The sequence below is a fragment of the Copadichromis virginalis genome, linkage group LG9 (assembly GCF_057382275.1).
Source record: "Copadichromis virginalis isolate Kocher_CV1m ecotype Utaka linkage group LG9, C_Virginalis_male_GT1.1, whole genome shotgun sequence".
In the NCBI taxonomy this organism is placed as follows: domain Eukaryota; kingdom Metazoa; phylum Chordata; class Actinopteri; order Cichliformes; family Cichlidae; genus Copadichromis; species Copadichromis virginalis.
Genome location: NC_140626.1, coordinates 34,901,832 through 34,922,420, shown reverse-complemented (window position 1 = coordinate 34,922,420; position 20,589 = coordinate 34,901,832). Strand labels below are relative to the sequence as shown.

Genomic DNA, 20,589 nt, shown 5'->3' with positions numbered 1-20,589 from the left:
AATGATTTGAAAACTGTTACTCAATAAGGCCCATTTACTAGTTGTTTTTCTCTTTCTCTCTGACCCATGTATTGATGTGTAAGAATCACAGGCTGGTACCCCAAGGTCGAAAATACCACAGAGACGAGACCACTTCTTTACTCCCATCCTCCCTTCCTTATCTTTTAGAAAAGAGCTTGTTAAAAGCCAGGTGGTTTGTTTCAGAATTCACTAATGAAAGAACTCTGTATTCTATGTCTAGGAGTGTATTTTGCTGGGATGACCATAAATTGTAGCTGAGCTGATAAACTACACAAAGGATACTTCTTTGCTCAGAAGGCAGGAAGACGCTTCCTTATTTGGTCTGTACCGGTTTGAACTGAGAACCTGCTGACACACGAACCTTTTTTCCTCTATATAAGCTGTTTTGTACTGAATAAACCTTTGAGTTGATTGTGGGAGAGCAATCTGAACAGTCTATGTGTCACTTTGTTCTCCTAACTGCTCCCGGCGCTGTAACTAACCCGCTGAACGGCATACTTGAGTGTTACTTTGAATAATTAGGAATCTTATAAGGAAAGGGAAAAACTCTGCTTATCGCTCACGCCACGGAGGAAACCCGGGACGGCAATTTCCTTCAGTTACGTTTCATTGGCTGGAAATGTGCTAACTGGAATCCTTCATGAGTCCAGATGAACAAAAACAAGTGTTTACTGCTCCACGCTGCACGAGTCAAAATCACTCGGACGCGCCCACGTAGGCATTCCGCTAAAACCATGTGACCACCTTTAAACCTGTCGTGAATATGATTTTAGACTCTTCACTTTATTTTGAAAGAACAGATTTGCAGGAAGTGCGGCTGCTGCAGAAACTCTTCACTTTTCACTGGCTTTAATCTTGAAGGTTTCTCCAGATGTGGAACATTCATGCTAAACATTCAACATCTGACGAGCGTCTCCGTGTAAAACACTGACAAACTCAAACTTTATACGGTAACTGACAGATTTATTCCTCCATTTTCAGGCTTTTCACAATGAACTTGGATTAGTTTGATGCTTTTCTTCACGTTGGTGAATAAAACCAGCCAAGAGGCTGATTCCTGCAGAGGAGGAGGCAGAGTGGAGGAATCTGCAGGTCTCTAACACACAACCAGAGCTTCAATCATAACGAGCACATAATAAAACCAGGATCCCCCCGATCGACTCTTTCAGCCTGTTTCCTCTGGATCCAACAGGATCTAACAAACCCCAGCTTCTGCTGGGACACTGGTCATCATGGGAGGAAAAAGATGGCTGCCGTGTTGCTGTTTCCTGTCTTACACCAGCATTATACTTCCTGTATCTGTTTTCAATCAGAGGATGAACTTAAAGCTTTCAGTCTGCTCTACAACCCACCACCTATCCACACGTCTGCTAAGTGACTGGAAATCAGTAAAACTTCTACCAGACTTTAGTAAATGTTGCATTAAGATGAGCAGACAGATTTTAATCTCAGCATCGCAGATTTTTCAGGACACTGGAAGAGTTCCTGCCGTGGATTTAGATGTTAGTGTTGTGTGGATGATCCCATTCTGTGATCTTTGTGTTACTAACACTGATGCTTTTACACTTTAGGACCCTCGAGACCTCTGCTGCTCAGCTGTCCTGATCGCTGCCTCCACTTTAACCAGAGGCTGTAACCTCTGATCATTTCACCTGCACCGACAGCAAAACTCTTCTCCAGAACCAAACGTGCCATAAACCCATCACAGCTTCATCATCAGCTCAGTGTCAGCAACATGCAGACGACCGAGCAGCAGAAACTCTGCAGGGAACGTCTGAAGTCTGTTCTTCAGTTTTCCCAGCTCACTGTTTATTGAACACGAGACAGAAAAATAACTTCACCTTTAATGTGAAACTTTTATCGCCTGTGACATGTTTGCAGGTAGTCTTCGTGCTGTGATTTAGTGTCACATCCATAAATATCACACAAGGTAAAAACTACAAGTCCCAGCATCCTCTGTGTTTAGGGAGCAGCAGTGAAAGTGAAAGTGTTGATCCTCCGTTCAGAGCAGCAGGAGGAGGAAGGTGGAGCTGAGGCAGGCGAGTGTCAACGTGAATATGTTTCTTCTTATGACATAAAATAATTCCACGCTGTTCGTGTCTGTGGGTGAAACGTGAGGCCGGTCGGCTCCTCTGAGCGCTGGTTTCCTGTAAGTAGAGAGGAAGTGAGTTTAGCTGAGAGAGCAGGAGGAGAGTGAGAGCTGTGCTGAGGCAGCTGAGTGTAAACACCGCTCTGACATTACTGTGTCTCTGTGGCGGGAACAACAGGCTCCGTCAGTGGAGGCAAAAATAATCAGACTTTGGTTTTTCAAAGGAAACAACTTTATGTCGGAAGAGGCCGCGCGCTCATTGGATAACGACTTTTCAATCTCAAGTTATTAGCCAATGAGCGCGCAGGTTCACAGTAAGACCCGCCCCTATGACGGCATTTTTAAAAACTAAAATGGCGACAGAAACTCCGTCAGAGGAGTTCAGGCTGATTTTATGAAAGTGCGACGTTTGAGCCACTTCCTGTTCTCAGTCCCGGCGTCCTGATCACCGAGGTTTCTGTTGCTCTGATGTCTGATATTGATTATATCGGTAAACAGGCTGTAGCAGAAACATCAGGGTCTGATCTGAAACAAACTTTAAGCGTTTTATGTCCGTGTGAGGCCGCACGCTGATTGGATAACCACCTGTCAGTCTCAGGGTATTAGCCAATGAGCGCTTAGATTCACAGTAAGACCTTATCACGTCATTCTTTTAAACTAACACATAGACAGTAAAACTGTAACGTGTCCTGTGATCTATAAACACCCTGTGATGAATAATCTGAAGTCATTTTGAGCCTGACAGTAGTTTCCTGTCACAGAGCAGAAGCTGCAGGCAGTTTTTGGCACATTTATATTTAATTTATTCCAAAATAAATCAATAAAGGTAGAAAAGAACTCAGTGACATTAAAATCTATTTTAAAGACAGATGTGACCAAGTGCAACAAATATAAGATGACATGTTTACAGATATTTGAAGTATTGATCACATGTAGAACACAGAGCAGGTCCAATAACAGAGTCATCCTGCTCACAAACAGCACTTTGGTTTCATGAGCTCACTTCCTGCAGTGATCCTCAGCTTCTCTCCAAAGGAGCCGTAACATGTGGGCTCCTCACCATGATGATGATCCAAACACACTGAGTTCCTTCATCATCATGTACTTATTACATAATGTGATGGTTTTGGTGTTTTTAAAGACTTTGAGCCTCTAAACTAACTGGTTTGGACTTTAGGGCCAAAGCTCCAACATTAGAAAGCCGTCAGTGTGATGCTTCCAGTACAACAGCACCTCTGAGTGTGTGTGTTTACCTCTCAGACTAACTCCACCCTGACATCAAGAAGATGGAGGAAGAGGACGGAGCAGCATCTGCAGCATCCAGCTGTGTGTCTGTGAGGAGTGACGGGGTTACACAAACACCTCCACCTTACAGTCATGGACCTGCAGCAACAATGTAAGAACACTCCTAACTTTATTAGTCATTTCAACACAACCATGGCAGAATCATTGATCTGTGATTGGTTCAAACTGATCTGAGTTTGATTTTTATTGACTTGTTTTCTTGCTGAGATCTGAACTCTGTAAGTTTAAGTGAAGTCAGTGCAGCAGAATCAGAGAGAAGAGCTGAGAACAAACTGAGTTCATTCAGAGACAGAAAGACTGGCTGATGATTGGCTGACCTGTCAGCCTTATGAAGCAGCCACAATATCACAGAGGGATCAGCTGATCATATGGCTGTCAGAGAGAACTGATCAGTTATTGATGTTTGTGTTTGCAGAGGTCAGAGGTCACAGTCTCCGGCATCCAGCTGTGTGTCTGTGAGGAGTGACTGGTCCAAAGACAGACCTCCACAATTTCATAATGAACCTGCACGGACAATGTAAGAAAACTGAACTTTAAAACTGTAAATTATTTCCCAGTTACATTAGAATTTGTGCGAATCTGTTTTATGTGTTAGAATTTAGGCTACAATGTATAGATCTTTTTAAAGTGACAAACGTTATTCATTTGCCCTACTTCACTCTGAATGCGTCTGCAGCTGCAGGCCGTTCTCACTCCTGAGGCATAATATAGTGATGATTTGTCAAGACCCGAACGTGATGCTTCATGCTGGGTTATGGATGAAATCCAGCAGAATGATGCTCCCGCGGCAATACACATTCCAGCCATGTATTCCAGCCCTAACCATAACCTTATCCCTAATTTTGACCAGCACTTTAATGACGTTAGATAGTGTTTTCCAAAGCGATTTTAGTGAAACGAACGTGCATGTGTAGGTTCATTCCACACGGTTCTCATGTTTCCTCATTTTTCTGATCTCGTAATATAGGGACGTGTTGGGCGCCTGGAAGCGTAATATACTGACAACTTGTCACTTAGTGTAGAATTTTACGAGAATGGGTTGGCCTTTGATCAGTCACCTAGAAAATCTGTAATCTAATCTAAGAGAACTAGGAAACTATCACGTTATCTGTAGCAGCTGCAATGAGTGTGTTGAGAACTGCTTAAAAGAATTTCATCAGAGAATTTATGAGAGACTGATGGGATATGATCAGAAATGTATTTGTGTTTGCAGAGGTCAGAGGTCACAGTCTCCAACATCCAGCTGTATATCTATGAAGAGTGACTGGTCCAAAGACAGACCTCCACAATTCAGTAATGAACCTGGACCAACAATGTAAGAAAACTCAGTGTCAGTGTTTAAATGTTGTTTATGAATAAGGTATTCTATAACTGACATAAATTATTTGTAAACAGTCATTGCTCTTAAAATTGGAATAATTGCTTCTTTTTTTGCATAACTTCTACTATTGCACAGTTGTTAGTGAATGTCCCTGAGGATGTGGGTTTCAACGTTCTGGTTCTTAGACAATATGTGTTTACCTTCTTCTGACAGAGATGCCTTACTCAGCCGACCCCAACTCCAAGCACACCATCTTCTTGGCATGAATCCAGTTTGTAAATAGAGTGTTTGTTCATGACAGTACATCTGTTTCCATGAAACACGGCTGTAGCCCAGTTTCAACTGCATCTTAACCTCGCACATCTAAATGTGAATCCAAAGTCTTCTTCTGTGCAGAAGCAACATTGCAGCTGCAAAGGCAGAAGCTACTGCTTGCAGTAGCTTGTATAGAAGTAGCTCCACCCACCCGTCAGTGCCTGGTAGCAGGGACAAGCTTGATGGGTCTGCCTAACACAAACCCGCCGCTGGAACGAGAGAATTCAAATACAACAGCAAAAAGCTTTGAACACCAAGTAGTCAAAGTTCTTTATGCATGAGGGAGACCCGACCGGAGCCGAGTGTCGTTCAGCCCACTTGACCTCCGTCAGACTCTCGTCCGCTCCCTCGTAACACTGCTCTTTTATTGAGGTTACATGAATATGCATAGGTTCATTAACATAGGTACACATGTGAACAAAGAGTACCGTCTGTGTGTGTGTGTGGGGGGGGGGTTTCAAGATGTGACCCCATAAACGACTTCCCTAATCCTGCTGGTCTGGAAGTCCAGCAGTCCATCTAAACAGAAGGCACTTATACTAATACAGATATACGTGTGTTTGCCATTCCATGTATCAGCAAGAGAAGATATAACCTCTCTCATGACCTTAAGCTGTGTGAATGCCAGAACACTCTGGAATGCACACACAGTCTTTGCAGACTACTAAGGATCAGACCTCTATCAATATGACATTGATTATAAACTCTAAGCATATATGAGTAAATATTTCTAAGCATAAATGACAATCAACCATATAAACCTGACAAAGCTTGGTTCTGTGCACCTGCCTCCTAAAACCATTTAATGCGAAGCTGGAAATCAGTTGCTCTGCCATCTGATGTTTTCTATTCCTCCTTTCACAAAGTGCACAAGTAAGTTTGCACTGGGATGCCAGGTTCTTCTCTATCTGTCATTCGCAAATGCAGCAGCAAATTTCCTGATACAAGGATGCCCGGTTCTCATTTGCTAATGCAGAAGCAAGTTCTTTTACCACTGGGATGCCAGTTTCTCCCCATCTAATCTCCATATCCTAAGCTGCAGCCATTCTTTACGGCAGTGAGACATCAGGGTTTCTGGCTCTATCCCTTATTTGCAAATGCAGCAGAAAGCCTTTTTGCATCTGCACCAAGTTGCCAGTTATCACCCTACTATCCTTCCAGTGCCAGGTTCTGTCCTTTATCGCTCTTTTTAAAACATCCAAACTCTGCCATGTGCATAATTTCTCAAGGCATCCTTTCACTTCTCACGTGCTTTTACTAGCATCGCCTAAACCCGGGGTGGGCAACTCCAGGCCTCGAGGGCCAGTGTCCTGCAGGATATAGATATCATTATCAGATATCTATATCCTTTAGATATAGATTATTTTTGTTTAGAAATTAGCTGCCCAAGTATCTAAGAGGACTATTATTGATGGGAAACTATCACATGATCTGCAGCACCTGCAAGCATGTGTGCTGCTTAAAAGAATTTCATCAGAGAATTTATCAGACTGATGCGATATGTTTGTGTTTGCAGAGGTCAGAGGTCACAGTCTCCAGTATTAGGCTGTCTGTCTATGAGGAGTGACTGGTCCAAAGACAGACCTCCACAATTCAGTAATGAACCTGGACCAACAACGTAAGAAAAAGTGAATGTATTGAATATAAACTGTAAATAATTCTGTCAAATTTTAATTTGTGAAAATCAGTTTTGTGTATCAGAATTTTAACTACAATTTATTTCCTGGCATTGAAAATCTTTTTATGACACATTTATTTGCCCCGTTTTCCTCTGATCATCTCTGCAGTTGTCTGATACCTAGAAAAGCTGTAATATAATCTAAGAGCACTGTTACTGACAACAAAACATTTTCTGCAGTAGCTGCAGTTTGTGTGTTTAGAGCTAGACATTCATCAGAAAAGAGACTGATAGCCTACGATCACAAATATGTTTGTGTTAGCAGAAGTCAGAAGTTGCAGTCTACATTATCCAGCTGTCTATCTGTGAGCAGTGACTGGTCGAAAGACAGACCTCCACAATTCAGTCTTGGGCCTGGACCAGCAATGCTCTTCAATTATGGACCTGAACTGGCCTCGTAAGAGAACTGCTATTAACTCATTTATTGTGGTTTGGGATAGTTTGTGACTACTCTGCAATTTCAATGATTTTGGATGAATATGGTGTAAAACATGAGCTTTAAACCAAAATCAGATAAAAGGTTTTTAACTGTGATGTCTCTACAGGAAATGTTCTATTTTCTCTCATAGCAAACTGCAGACAGATCAGTTGCAGTTTAATAAGACAAGCAGACAAGAAAAAAGTTCATGGTGTTAATGAAATGAAAGGAATTATTTTTTTGATTCCAGAATTTAAACAGATAAGTAGCTAGACGTTTACTTTGTTCTGTGACCTTTAACGATTCTCCAATGTCATGAAATCTGGATCTTTTTTTACCAACAGTTTTCAAATGATTTTAGTGATAAAGAAATGTGTTCACAGAGGGAGGAAGAGGAGCGGTGTTCGTGTGGAGGAGCAGCTGTCCTGCTGTGCTTTGTGTCAGGACGTCCTGAAGGATCCAGTCTCTACCAGCTGTGGACACTGGTTCTGCAGACAGTGCATCTCCTCATACTGGGACCAGTCTGCTTCATCGGGAGACTCGTCCTGTCCCCAGTGTGGAAAAAGATCCAGAAGCAGAGCTGGACTGCAGACAGCCAGTCAGAGCAGCTGTGTACAAAGTAAGACTGAACATCTGTCTGCTGATGGACTCATTTCTGAAAACTGGACTTCTGGTTGTTGTTCAGACATTGAAGAGTTTTCTTTCTGTTTTTCTTTCAGCAGATGTTGGTCTGCAGGAGGTTTTAGATGAACATAAGATCAGTCTGAGGAGGAGATGTGAACGTGTGACTGAAGGAAGTGATGAAACAGGAAGTAGAACTCTCCTCAACACCATCTACACTGAGCTCTACATCACAGAGGGACAGAGTGAAGAGGTTCATACCCAACATGAGGTGAGGCAGCTGGAGACTGCTTCCAAGATGGACGCCCTCCATGACGCTCCAATCAGGTGCCAGGACATCTTTAAAGCCTTACCTGACCAACAGAGACCCATCAGAGTGGTTCTGACCAACGGCGTGGCTGGTGTTGGAAAAACCTTCTCAGTGCAGAAGTTCACTCTGGACTGGGCAGAGGGCTTGGAGAACCAACATGTCAGTGTGGTGGTTCTGCTTTCATTCAGGGAGCTGAACCTGATCAGAGATGAGCAGTACAGTCTTCTGGAGCTGCTCCATGTTTTCCATCCAACATTACAGAAGGTCTCAGCAGAGAAGCTGGCTGTCTCTCAGCTTCTGTTCATCTTTGACGGCCTGGATGAAAGCAGACTTTCATTGGATTTCACCAACAGGAAGCTGCTGTCTGATGTCACACAGAAGTCATCAGTCAGCCAGCTGCTGACAAACCTCATCCAGGGGAATCTGCTTCCCTCGGCTCTCGTCTGGATAACTTCCCGACCCGCAGCAGCCAATCAGATCCCTCCTACATGTGTTGACAGGCTAACAGAAGTACGAGGCTTCACCGACGCCCAGAAGGAGGAGTACTTCAGGAGGAGATTCAGTGATGAAGAGCTGTCCAGCAGAATCATCTCCCACATGAAGACATCCAGGAGCCTCCACATCATGTGTAGAATCCCAGTCTTCTGCTGGATCACTGCTACAGTTCTGGAGCACATGTTGACTACAGAGAAGAGAGGAGAGCTGCCCAAGACCCTGACTGACATGTACTCACACTTCCTGCTGGTTCAGACAAAGAGGAAGAAGAACAAGTACCACGAGGGACGTGAGACGAGTCCACAGGAGCTGACGGAGGTTGACAGGGAAGTTCTTCTGAAGCTGGGGAGGCTGGCGTTTGAACATCTGGAGAAAGGAAACATCATGTTCTACCAAGAAGACCTGGAGCAGTGTGGTCTGGATGTGACAGAGGCCTCGGTGTACTCAGGAGTTTGTACAGAGATCTTCAAAAGAGAGTGTGTGATCTTCCAGAAACCAGTCTACTGCTTTGTTCATCTGAGCATTCAGGAGTTTCTGGCTGCAGTCTACATGTTCCACTGTCACATCAACAAGAAGACAGATGTGCTGAAGTATTTTCTTGGTGAAACCTGGGAGGATGATCATCATAATGATTATGATTATGATCTGTTTGATGATCCAGAAATGATTCTCCAGAGGAAATTATCTCTGAATGATTTGTGGGTGTCTCAGAAGCCTTATTCTACTCAGGCGCTTGCACAGAGATCTTCATCTCTGGATGATTTCCTGTGGAAAGTCATGGAGAAATCCTTCCAAAGTAGTAGTGGTCAGCTGGACCTGTTTGTCCGCTTCCTTCATGGCCTCTGTCTGGAGTCTAACCAGACACTCTTAGGAGGTCTGCTGGGTCAGACAGAGAACAGTCCAGAAAACCTCCAAAGTGTTATTGACAACCTGAAGTGGAAGAACGATAATGAAATCTCTCCTGAAAGAAGCATCAACATCTTCCACTGTCTGATGGAGATGAACGACCTCACAGTACATCAGGAGATCCAAGAGTTCCTGAAGTCAGAGAACAGATCAGAGAAGGAACTCTCTGAGATCCACTGCTCAGCTCTGGCCTACATGTTGCAGATGTCCGAGTTGGTTCTGGATGAGTTGGACCTGCAGAAGTACAACACATCATACCAGGGAAGACTGAGACTGATTCCAGCTGTGAAGAACTGCAGAAAGGCTCGGTGAGTGCAGATTAACATCAATAATCTGTGTAAATTATTACTTTTGTTCTTCAGATATATCCATCCATCTATTCATTCATTCAGCCATTCATTCTCTTCCAATTATCCGAGTCCAGCAGCAGTGAAGCCCATACCTCTTTCTCCCTAAGCACCTCCTCTAGCTTGTCTAGGGGAACACCAAGGCATTATCTCAAGGCAGATTGTATCGATACCAATTTGGCATCAGTATCGGATCGATACTAGCCTGGTGAGAGAGATTCTTTACTTTAAGTTCGGCTCTTGTTTGCAATACTGTGCTTTCGGCAAAGACAAAACGGCCAGGTTGCTGGACTCGCTGCTCCCGTGTCAGTGCAGAGCAGACACATTTTACTGCCCCTCCCCCCTCTTGTGCTTAGGTGTTGCGCTGTCATGTGACCTGACTTAGATGCTTTGGGGGTTGTTACATTCTTTACATATTAATTATATTTTCACCAGTTGTTTTTGTTGTTGAGAATTTTAATTGTAATTTTTTTTGTTATAGTTTCTCAACAGTACTTGTTTGTTTTAATTTGTTCATTGGTTTGCGTGCACTTTAAGATTTTTCTAAAATAACAAAAACAAAAAACAACTTGATAACTAAATCACCACCGCAGACCCAAAGACATATTCATGCTTCGCAGCATCATTTATTTTTCTAATAATCTCACAGTTGCTGTAACACTACATTCAACGGCTGCAGCTCTCCCGCTGCCAGCTGTACACATCACCACCAAAAACAACAACAACACAAGCAGAGCACAAGCCAGCAAGGCGTGATTGCAGATGCCGTGCGGGTGAGTCCATCTCACCTGAAGCAGCATCGCAGACCACACCCCACCACAATCATAAAGCATTTTGTATTTAATTATAAACTTTGTCCTAATTATGTCCTGGGTTTTAACTATTTAATAATAAAAAATGAAACATCACAAAAAACACTTAAGATCATGACGCATCCACCTTATTTATTGAAAGGTATTGGTATTGGCCATACTGGCCCGTATTTACTTGGTATTGGATCATACCAAATAAGCAGTATTACACACCACTAATATCGAAGAGAGAGCCCAGCCACCCTTTAGAGAAAGCTCATTTGTGCCACTTGTTTCTATGATCTTGCTCAGGTTTCTTTTCACCACGATGGACCGGTGCAGCATCTGCATCACTCCAGCCGCAACATCAACCCGTCATGACAGTGGGAACGAAAAACTCCCTTTTAACAGGAAGCAATCCCCAGTAAAACCAAGCTCAAGGAGCGACAGCCATTTGCTGCAACTGGTTGGGGTGAGAGGAGGAAGACACAAAAGGGAGTCTCGTGCTCCCCTCTCTCCTCACTCATGAAAATGACCCTGAGATAATTAAACCGCTCTACACAGGGTCAGGGACAAGTTGCTGTCCTAAGTGGGCATTCCACCTTTTTCCATCTGAGGACCATGGCCTCAGACTTGGAGGTATTCATTCTCATTCCCACCACATGACACGCGGCTGCAAACTGCTCCAGTGTAAGCTGGAGTCCACCTGTCATGTATTTATGGAGCAGATCCAAAAGCAGACACGGGATAAATGAACTAAGGTATAACAAAAAGCAAGCCTTTATTGTAGCTGATTACATAAACAGAAAACACAGCAAAATGAGGGAAAAACTGAACTAAACCTACACTGGGAGCAGCTAAGCAAATAGGATAATTAGAACATGAAACTGAACAGGAATATGTGAAACGTGAACGTGAAGAAAACTAAACCTGACCTGCACATGAACATGAACTTGAACAGTAGAAAACAAGACTCTGTGACCTGACCTGGCTTGGCATGACATAAACAGATGACCCGACAAAGAACAGAAGGAGACAGAGGACTTAAATACACAGGAGGCTAATGGGGAGACACACTTGACACAAATGAACATGATGCCACGGGGGAAGTAAAACAAAACACACTGAACATGGAAACACCAGACTCTTCAAAATAAAACAGAAAAAATGGAGAGATGTAGAATTGACACACAAGCTTGACAATGTGGACACAACAAATGTCATGGTCCTGGGTCATTTTGACCCAGTGTTCTTAGTTTTCCTGTGGTTTTGTATTTTGTTCTTTATGTTCATAGGATTGTTTGGTTTGGTATTTGGATTCCCCCTGTGTCCGTGCTTATATTGTGGTGTTTGTTCTGTTACCGTGTTCTGTGTTCTCCTCATCCCCTCGTGTATTCCTTCTTGTTCTCTGCTTCTCTCTCTCTGCCTCTCTCTGTGCTCCTCTCTGTGTACTCTGTGTTGTGTTTAAGGTCCACATCTTGGTGTCAGTATTTTCAATTTCGTGTCCTCCCCGCTCTGTCATGAGTAATTGTCCTCAGCTGTGCTCCCCATGTGTTCCCACTTCCCTCATTACCTTCTGTGTATTTATGTCACAGTATCCCTTTGTTCCATGTTTCGTCGTCCCTCTAGGTTGTGTGCATTCCCTCGTGTCTTCCCAGCCTCCCCCAGCCTCAGCTTTAGTTTCTCCCAGTATAGTTTTGTATGACTTCTTATGTTCCTATTAATAAAGACCTGCCTTTCGAGTTTATCCCCGCATGTCTTGAGCCGTGCGTTTGGGTCCTCTCTTGCCTTCACAAGGCCGCCGCATGACAGAACGACGCAACCACGAAATGGACCCAGCAGGCTCTACCCGTGAGGAAGAAATTCTCCGTGTACAGAGTCTGGTTAGGCAAATAACCCACACCTCGGACTCATGGACAATTTCTGTCGGACTTAATGCCATGAGGGCAATAGTCGAGGGGAAACCCTTTCCTTCGCCAGCTCAGCTGGTATGAGGGCTTTATTGATGAACTGAGCCGAGCCAAGGAGGCGTCACAAGCTCGTGAGCTGGCAGACCGCGTCTTTTCCCGGGATTCCACGCCACAGTGATAGCAGACGGAGATCTCCGCCAGGCAGCCGCCGCAGCAGCAGCGAACAAAGCTCGCCGCGACAGTATTGCAGCAGCAGACGGGGCTTTCAGTAGCGCAACAGCAGCTGCTCCAACGAGAGAGTTTTTCGACGCCGCTGCCGCGGAGCCCTTCTCCATTCCCTCTCACTCTGTGACTCTTGCCTCAGGCCCTAAAGGCTCACAATCTGTAAATGTTGAATCTGAAGCTGAACTTCTTATGAACTGTTGTACTGCCCAGAGGGTCAACTCAGAGACCGTTTCTCCTACGTTTGGACTCATATTTGAGAAACATTATCCTTCGCTTGTGTTTCCTAAGTCTGAAAACTTGAAGTCAGCATTTTCTGAGTTAGAGATACCTCTTTCTGTGCCTTTTACCTGTGTGTCTGCTGAGGATGATTGTTTTGCAGTTAAGCTCACAACTGCGGCTTTAAAACCTGCCTCCTTAGATGTTAAAGCAGTAAAGTTAGAGACTATAAATGTTCCTGTGATAGCTCGACCCCAGCTTGTTACTTCTGAGCCATCACCCCAGGGGAAAGTCCATTCTGACGTGTCTATAATTCGAATGTTCTTAAGTCAGGGGACTCTATACCCACCACTGTTTTCCCTGGGTTTACTATTTCCAGCGATCCGGAGGCAAAAGACTTTGTTTCATCTGCCTTTCCAGTGCACGGGACTATGTTTACATCGGCTATTAACCCCTCCTCTGACAGTATAAGCATGGTTAGTTCCGAAGAAGGCAAGGCAAGGCATATTTATTTATAAAGAAAGAAGCTCAAAGACTGTTGGTGCATCAGCTGATCACACTTCTCTAGAGTTTGTAAACCCTGAAGGTGGTGCTCTAGTGCCTGTAAGCTACAGCTTTAGCACACTTAAATCTGCGAGGTCAGAGCACTGTTTCTCATCCGCTCACTCAGGGCAGGGAATTAATCTCTTGCAGACTGTTCTTTCTAGGGCCGCCTCCCAGGCCCCTTGTGCTCTAGGGATAGCTGCGGCCCAGCACTCCCCTGCACCTGCCTCAGTTCCCCAGGTGAGGAGGGCTGACACGCAGCTGGTCCCTGTTCCGGTTTCCGGGTCGGCTGAGGCTCTGTTGGTCCCTGCACTCGTATCAGCTCCTCGGGCGGGGACAGCAGCCGCCCAGTCCCTGCCGAAACCTGTGCCAACCCCTGAGGTGAGGCCTGCCAGGACCCAGCCGATATCTGCACCTGTACCTACTCCTCAGGTGGGAGCGACTGGTGTCCAGCAGGTGCCTGCACCCTTCATCCGCATTGCAGGCTCAGAGGAACCTACACCACCACCTGTCCTACATCCGGTCCCACAACCATCACTACACTCAGCTGCTCAGGATGCTCCTCAGTCAGTCATTCAGCCTTCTCCCCAGTGCACAGTCCAGCCTTCTCCCCAACCGCCATTACTACCACTAGTTCAGTTTGCTACCCAGTCTCCCTCAGTTCAATCTGTAGTTCCGTCTCCTGTGTCCCCCGCACCTCAGTCATCTACCCCACCACAAGCTCCATTTTCACCTCCACCATCACTTCAGTCATCAGTTCAAGTTCAAGTTCAAATTTTATTCGCCACAAGCAGGTTGCCCTGCAGTGGAATGAACCCGCCCCCGACCTTACACACACAACACAGACATCACATGGGGATACAAGTCAGAGAACGGTTGCATTACAGAAAAACCACTGAAATGTACACTACAATGGGAAAAGTACAAGAGGAAAAAAAGAGACCTCTACTCATGCTGGGCTACAGGAGGACAGCATAAGAACAGGAAACAAAGTCAAAGGAGCTTGCAAAGAAAAGCGTCTGGACTTCTTTAAGTTACTTGAAGACGTTTCACCTCTCATCCGAGAAGCTTCTTCAGTTCTAAGGTCAAATGGTGGAGAGTCCCAGATATAAACCTAGTGGGAGTAACCCCCCACAGAGGGACAAAAGGACCCCCTGATGATCCTCTAATCGCCTGAGCCAAGGTGTGAAACTGGGTGTGGGCCCCAATCAGCCAGAGTTTCGGGTTTGTGATTGGGACCCACACCCAGTTTCACACCTTGGCTCAGAATAGGTTCGGTCTGTCACTCAGTTGCCCTTAGCTCCATCATCCACACTACCACCTGCTTCTCTTCCACCACAACCATCACTACACTCAGCCATTCAGGCTGCTGCTCAGTCAGGCATTCAACCTGTAGTCCTGCCATTAATGCACTCTTTAGCTGACCCATTAGCTCAGTCACCATTAACTCAGTCGTCCACTCCACCACCTACTCCACTGTCACCACAACCGTTACTACAGCCATCAGTTCAGTCCCGTGTGCCAGTTCAGACTTTAGTGCAGTCCCCTGTAGCACTTCAGTTCCCTGGTCAGCTACACACTCACCCACCTAGTCAGCCTAATGTTCAGTCAGGGGTCCCCACACCCTCTAGCCCTACATCAGCTCCTGCTGGAAGCTCGGGTGAGCCCATCCAGGACTCTGCGGCTCCCACGCCGCCACCTTCCTCATCTGCTGGGCGTTCTGGAGAGCCAGGCCAGCCCTTCCTCCTGTCCGCTGGGGGTTCTGGAGAGCCCGGCCAGCACTTCCTCAACTCCACTGGGGGTTCTGGAGAGCCTGGCCAACACTTCCTTGTCTCCGCTGGGGGTTCTGGTGAGCCCGGCCAGCAACCTGTCTCCGCTGGAGGGTCCGTGGTCCAGCCTCTGCTTCTGCCTCGCCTGGTCCTGCGGTTGTTACACCGCCGTGCAAGGTACATCCAGCACCTCAGCGTTGCTGGCCACTTTCTGGGCCCCTAGCCGGATGTCATCGTTGTCGTGGGCGGCCTATGGATCAGCACTGTCGTCTCCTTCTCCTGCGTCGCCGCCGCTGCCTTCCCCACGGCCGACCTTCAGCTCTGTCGTCAGCTGTTTCCCCGCCACCGCCGTTGGCGTCCGCACGGTTGGCCCCCTGAACTGTTTTCACGTCGCCGCCGTTGGCGTCCGCACGGTTGGCCCCCTGAACTGTTTTCATGTCGCCGCCGTTGCCGTCCACACGGTCGGCCTCCTGAACTGAACTGTTTCACACTATTGTGATGCCATCCTCCGGGTCGGCCTCCCGAACTGATTTTGATTTGCTGCCTGTGCTCCAGTTTTTGTGGTTATTTTGTTTTCGGACTCGAAAAACAAAATCACAAAATCAGAATATCCCTTTGTTCCATGTTGCGTCATCCCTCTAGGGCAGGGGTCGGCAGCCTGCGGCTCCGCGTGGTTTGGGAAAATAAATTAGAAGTATTTAGCTGAAGTGTATTTTATTTATATTAGTTCTTTTTTAACTTGTAGTTCTAAATTGGAAGATTAGTGTGATATTGAAATATAAAATAAAATTATATTCTATTATTTTTTCATCGCTCAAAATAAGTATCACACTCGCGGAAGCCCGTGTACCCGCCGAAATGCCATGCATTTATCGAGACTTTCAACCCCAGGTAGGCCAATTATGGATCTTCGGATCCACATTATGTCAGCAGCTGTTCTCCACCGTGAACTATGTTAAAAACAAACACCGCTCATGCCTCACAGACGACAGCTTACAGTCCTGCGTAAAGATGCAAGTGACTTCGTACAGCCCCGATTTGCAGACGCTGTGCGCAGAGGTTCAGGAGCAAAAGTCCCATTGTAAACATATCACGGCAGATCCAATGATGTTTCCATGATGATGTTTCTTTATAGGCCACTTTTCACACACGGTTGCTGTACACATACAGCCAGCTGTAGCTTTTCAGCTCACAGCCCGACACATACCAACACAACAGCACAGATAGCACAGACTTTAAGGCGGCATTTGGGTCCTCTCTTGCCTTCACACAGCCGCTGAATGACAACAAAGACATGAAACACATGTCTGGACAGGAAACATGACACCTAAACTAAGGAAGCAAAGATGAAACAAAATCTAGAATAATCCACAATTAAATCCTAACTAATACAAGAACTTATTATCACAAACTTAACATGAGAAACTCAAAATCACAAAATAAACTCAAAACACTAGGTCACAGACCTATCCCTGATAGCCACCACCTAAGGAAGACAACAGAACCACATCATCTGTCAATAGCAGAATTCTTCTGCTACAGTTCAGCCACTCTCCAGGAGACTGATTCCAGAGCCCATGCTCTGCATTGAGGTAGCCAACTGTATCTAGCCAGTACCTCTCAGTCTCACACACTAGCTCAGGCTCCCTCCACACCAGAGGTGATTTTCAAGGTTCAATCACCAGACTTGGTAGCTGGGGATTGTCTTCCAGGGTCTCTGCCCTTGACCACTACCCAAGACACACTGCACTTGACCCCTACAGCGACTCCTGTCGGTGGTGGGCTTACAGGGGCTGGGCTAATGCCCCTTTTTCAGGCTGTGACCAACCGGGCCACATTTGCTTCTTGAGGTAGTCACCTGAAATTGTTTTCCAATAGTCTTGAAGGAGTTCCCAGAGATGCTGATCACTTGTTGGTCATTTTGCCTTCACTCTGGGGTCCATCCCATCCTAAACCATCTCCATTGGATTTAGGTCAAGTCACTGTAGAGGCCAGGCCATCTTCAGGTGACTACATCATGAACCTCATTGAACCTCATTGAGAGAAGTGCTGTCAACAAAGCAAAGGGTGGCTAATAAATCTTAAATATAAAATATATTTAGCATTATTTATCAATTTCTTTTTTTTTTTGCTAAGTAATTCCATATATCTTGCTTCATATATTTGATGCCTTCTGTATGTATCTACAATGCTGAAAGTAGTAAAAATAAAGAAAAACATTAAATGAGAAGGTGTGTCCACACTTTTGACTTTAAGGGGCAATCATGGCTCAAGAGTTGGCAGTTCGTCTTGTAATCAGAAGGTTACCGGTTCGAGCCCGGCTCCCACAGTCTTGGTCGTTGTGTCCTTGGGCAAGACACTTCACCTGCACTTCGCCTTCTACTGGTGGTGGTGGTCAGAGGCAGCCTTGCCTCTGTCAGTGCGCCCCAGGGCAGCTGTGGCTACAATGTAGCTTGCCATCACCAGTGTGTGAATGTGTGTGTGGGTGACTGAATGTAGTGTTAAGCGCTTTGGGGTCCATAGGGACTAAGTAAGGCGCTATACAAATACAGGCCATTTACCATTTATTAGTGTAGGTGTTATGAAATCACGCTTTGTCTGGTCCCTCACACAAGACCTTGCTATGAGAAACCCTACCAGAGGGCAAAAGCCCACTGGTATGCAAATCCCTCCACCACAATAAGGTAGCAATTCACTGAGGAGTTCTTCAAATATACATAATACTAAACGCAAATTTGTGTGTTCTCCCCCACTTTAAAAAGGCATGCTTGTGTGAATAACTAGTGATTGTAGAATTTCTTTTGTTAGTGATGTGAGAGTGAATACTTGTGTATCGCTGTGTGATGAACTGATTACCTGCTCAGATGTACCTGCCTTTGTCTACAGCCAAGGCAGGATTCAGGACATAACTCCTAATTGAATAAGTGGTTAAGAAAAGAAAGACAGATGGTGCATGGAATATTATCCGTCTGGTTGAGATCTGTATCATGCTAATCACATACAGAAATTTTATTTTTATTGTCAACTGACCTTGATTGATTCTAAATAGCCTACTGTTACTTATATTTAAAACAGCTAAATAAAACACTTGACATGGTTAAAAAAAAAAAACAACAACTGAAGAAAAATCAGTCTACTGTCTCAGAGAGGGCCTTAGATCAGTGACTATAGTTAACAGTGTGCGTGTGTGTACGAAACATTAATCTTTACATTACCTGTTATTTGTGATTTTTACTAGATATATGGCACATAATTCTTACGTGATAGAGTATTGTGATATCTGGCTTTTTTTCAGATTTTTACAATAATTGTTACTGTATGTGTACTTTAAATGAGTCATGGGTTTAAAATGGTGGTTAAAGGTGTTGGATTACTTTTTTGTTACAAAACCTTTAACAGTGAAGAGAAGCAGACTAGGAAATGGTTTGAAAGTGAAAGCTGGTGTACATTAGTCTGACTCAGTCATCATCAATTTTTTTCAGGCAATATAATGCATTTGCATATGTGTGTAGAGATGTGTTTGTTTGCATTTATATGATCATAGTCAATGTTTTTTACTTTACAATCTACTCATAATTACAGGACATGGATGTAAATACCTTTTATGGAAGGAAACTGTTACGGCCGAGAGGGCCCGGCTGTGGGTGTGGACTCAAATGCAGACACAGAGGGAGGCAAACGGGCGTGAACACAGTGCTTTATTTACAAGTGTCTAGTGAAATTACACAACAGGAGACTATGAATGCTATGAATTATGAAATGCTATGAACTGTGAACTGTGAGGCCAAACTGTGAACATGAAACTGAGTGCTATGGCTAGGTGCTGGATTTCACGGATGGAAAAAAGGGGCAGCGGCTTGGATGGAGGTACGCAGTCAGCGTTGCAGGTTTAAAGTGTCATGCGAGGAAGGGGTGTCCAGGGGGTTCCGGGTGAGGAGTGTCCAGAGAGGATCCAGAATATGCGTGGAGTGAGGGACTTGGCAGGGAGGCAGGCAGGTGTAGTCCGATGGTGGAGAGGAAGAAACCAGATGACAGAACCAGCGTCCAGGCGGAGATGAGAGTAGTTCGGGAAACGTGACTGCCAGGTGGGTCCTATGACAAAGAAAACACGGTGAGGGAAAAAGCAGTAGTTGAGGGTTCTCACAAGGGGTTCGCAGCCTAGCACTGACATGGGTTAGCAGAAGATCTGGCAGAGGTCTGTTGTGAATGCTGGTCTTATATGCAGGTGACTTGATTGGAACCAGGTGTGGAAGCTGATTGGAGTCTCTGCCTGAAGGTAGAACCCAGCGGAGTGGAAAAACCCCGTGCTCACCCGGACCATGACAGAAACCAAGGGAATGTGCACTTTCTGTCCTCAGAAAGTGAGGACAGTGAGCTTTCAGGGAGTGACAGTCAAATTTTATGATTGATATATTATCAGGGACCCTAAAGCTCCCCCAAAATAGGGAGAAATATTTTTTCCCCCAAAATTAAAAAGCCATGTAGTAGAGGGTTTTAAGGGCTTGTCCCAGGATGTTATCTGGTTCTGCTACCTTGCGGGGGTTGATCCTCCTCAGGGCTAAAACCCTGAAAATGTGAAAAAGAGTTGATGTAAGTTTAGATGAAACCTGGGGACTTATGTCTGCTAATTAATTTCAGCAGGTTGAATCATACATTGTTGTAAATATATTTACCTGTGACTCATAGCGCTATGGCTGAAAATGTTTTCCTTTATTCTGAAAGCAGTAAATGTACTTAATGCTAATGCTTTCCTGCATTTAACATCACACATTAATAAGAAGATTACTACCCTCACCCTCACAGACATAAACCTCAGTCAGAAACCCTCAGTCAGGAATGCCGAATCAGAATAATTAATTCTTTCAATTCTCAACATCAAGCAGTGTAAGCTGCTCTTATGTTTACGCTTGTTTACGCCTACAATGCTGCTACAGTGGAGTCTTTGTTTGGAAGGTGGTACTGGCAGAGAAAAGAGTGATGTTTCAAGTGCTTCAGCCATTGTCTGATTCACTTTTCTTCAACTTCTGCCTCACCATCAACATTTCTTATTTTGGTGCAGACTCTGACTCGTAAAATGGGATGGGTTTTCCTGGAAGCGTATTATACCGACGATTTGTCACCTAGCATAGAATGTTACGCTTTGGGAGTGAGAACGTGTTGCTGTAGTAGATGTCATGTTGCCTGGAAATCCTGCTGCAGTTCTGAACCAAGGTTTCTGAGTCATGATGGTTGTTTCTTTTGGTTCCTTTTTAGTCTGAAATCAGATATGATATCAGCACTTCTGAGTTCATCCATCATTATTGTCCAGT

The 20,589-nt window shown here is 44.9% G+C and overlaps 1 protein-coding gene across 4 annotated transcripts in view; it reads left to right on the top strand.

The window, feature by feature from the left end:
• Positions 1–1,999: 1,999 nt before the first annotated feature.
• LOC146702396 (NACHT, LRR and PYD domains-containing protein 12-like) overlaps positions 2,000–20,589 on the top strand; it is a 38,754-nt gene continuing 20,164 nt past the window's right edge. For 2 of the 4 annotated variants that reach the window (XM_085469046.1, XM_085469044.1), the window contains exons 1-8: positions 2,000–2,060; positions 3,371–3,506; positions 3,831–3,932; positions 4,629–4,730; positions 6,568–6,669; positions 6,995–7,126; positions 7,531–7,766; positions 7,867–9,787. In XM_085469046.1, the coding sequence (XP_085325172.1) occupies positions 3,397–3,506; positions 3,831–3,932; positions 4,629–4,730; positions 6,568–6,669; positions 6,995–7,126; positions 7,531–7,766; positions 7,867–9,787 (2,705 nt within the window). In that variant the 5' untranslated portion in view covers positions 2,000–2,060; positions 3,371–3,396. The remainder of the gene's footprint in view (positions 2,061–3,370; positions 3,507–3,830; positions 3,933–4,628; positions 4,731–6,567; positions 6,670–6,994; positions 7,127–7,530; positions 7,767–7,866; positions 9,788–20,589) is intronic. The other 2 variants (XM_085469045.1, XM_085469047.1) reach the window with 2 other exon arrangements.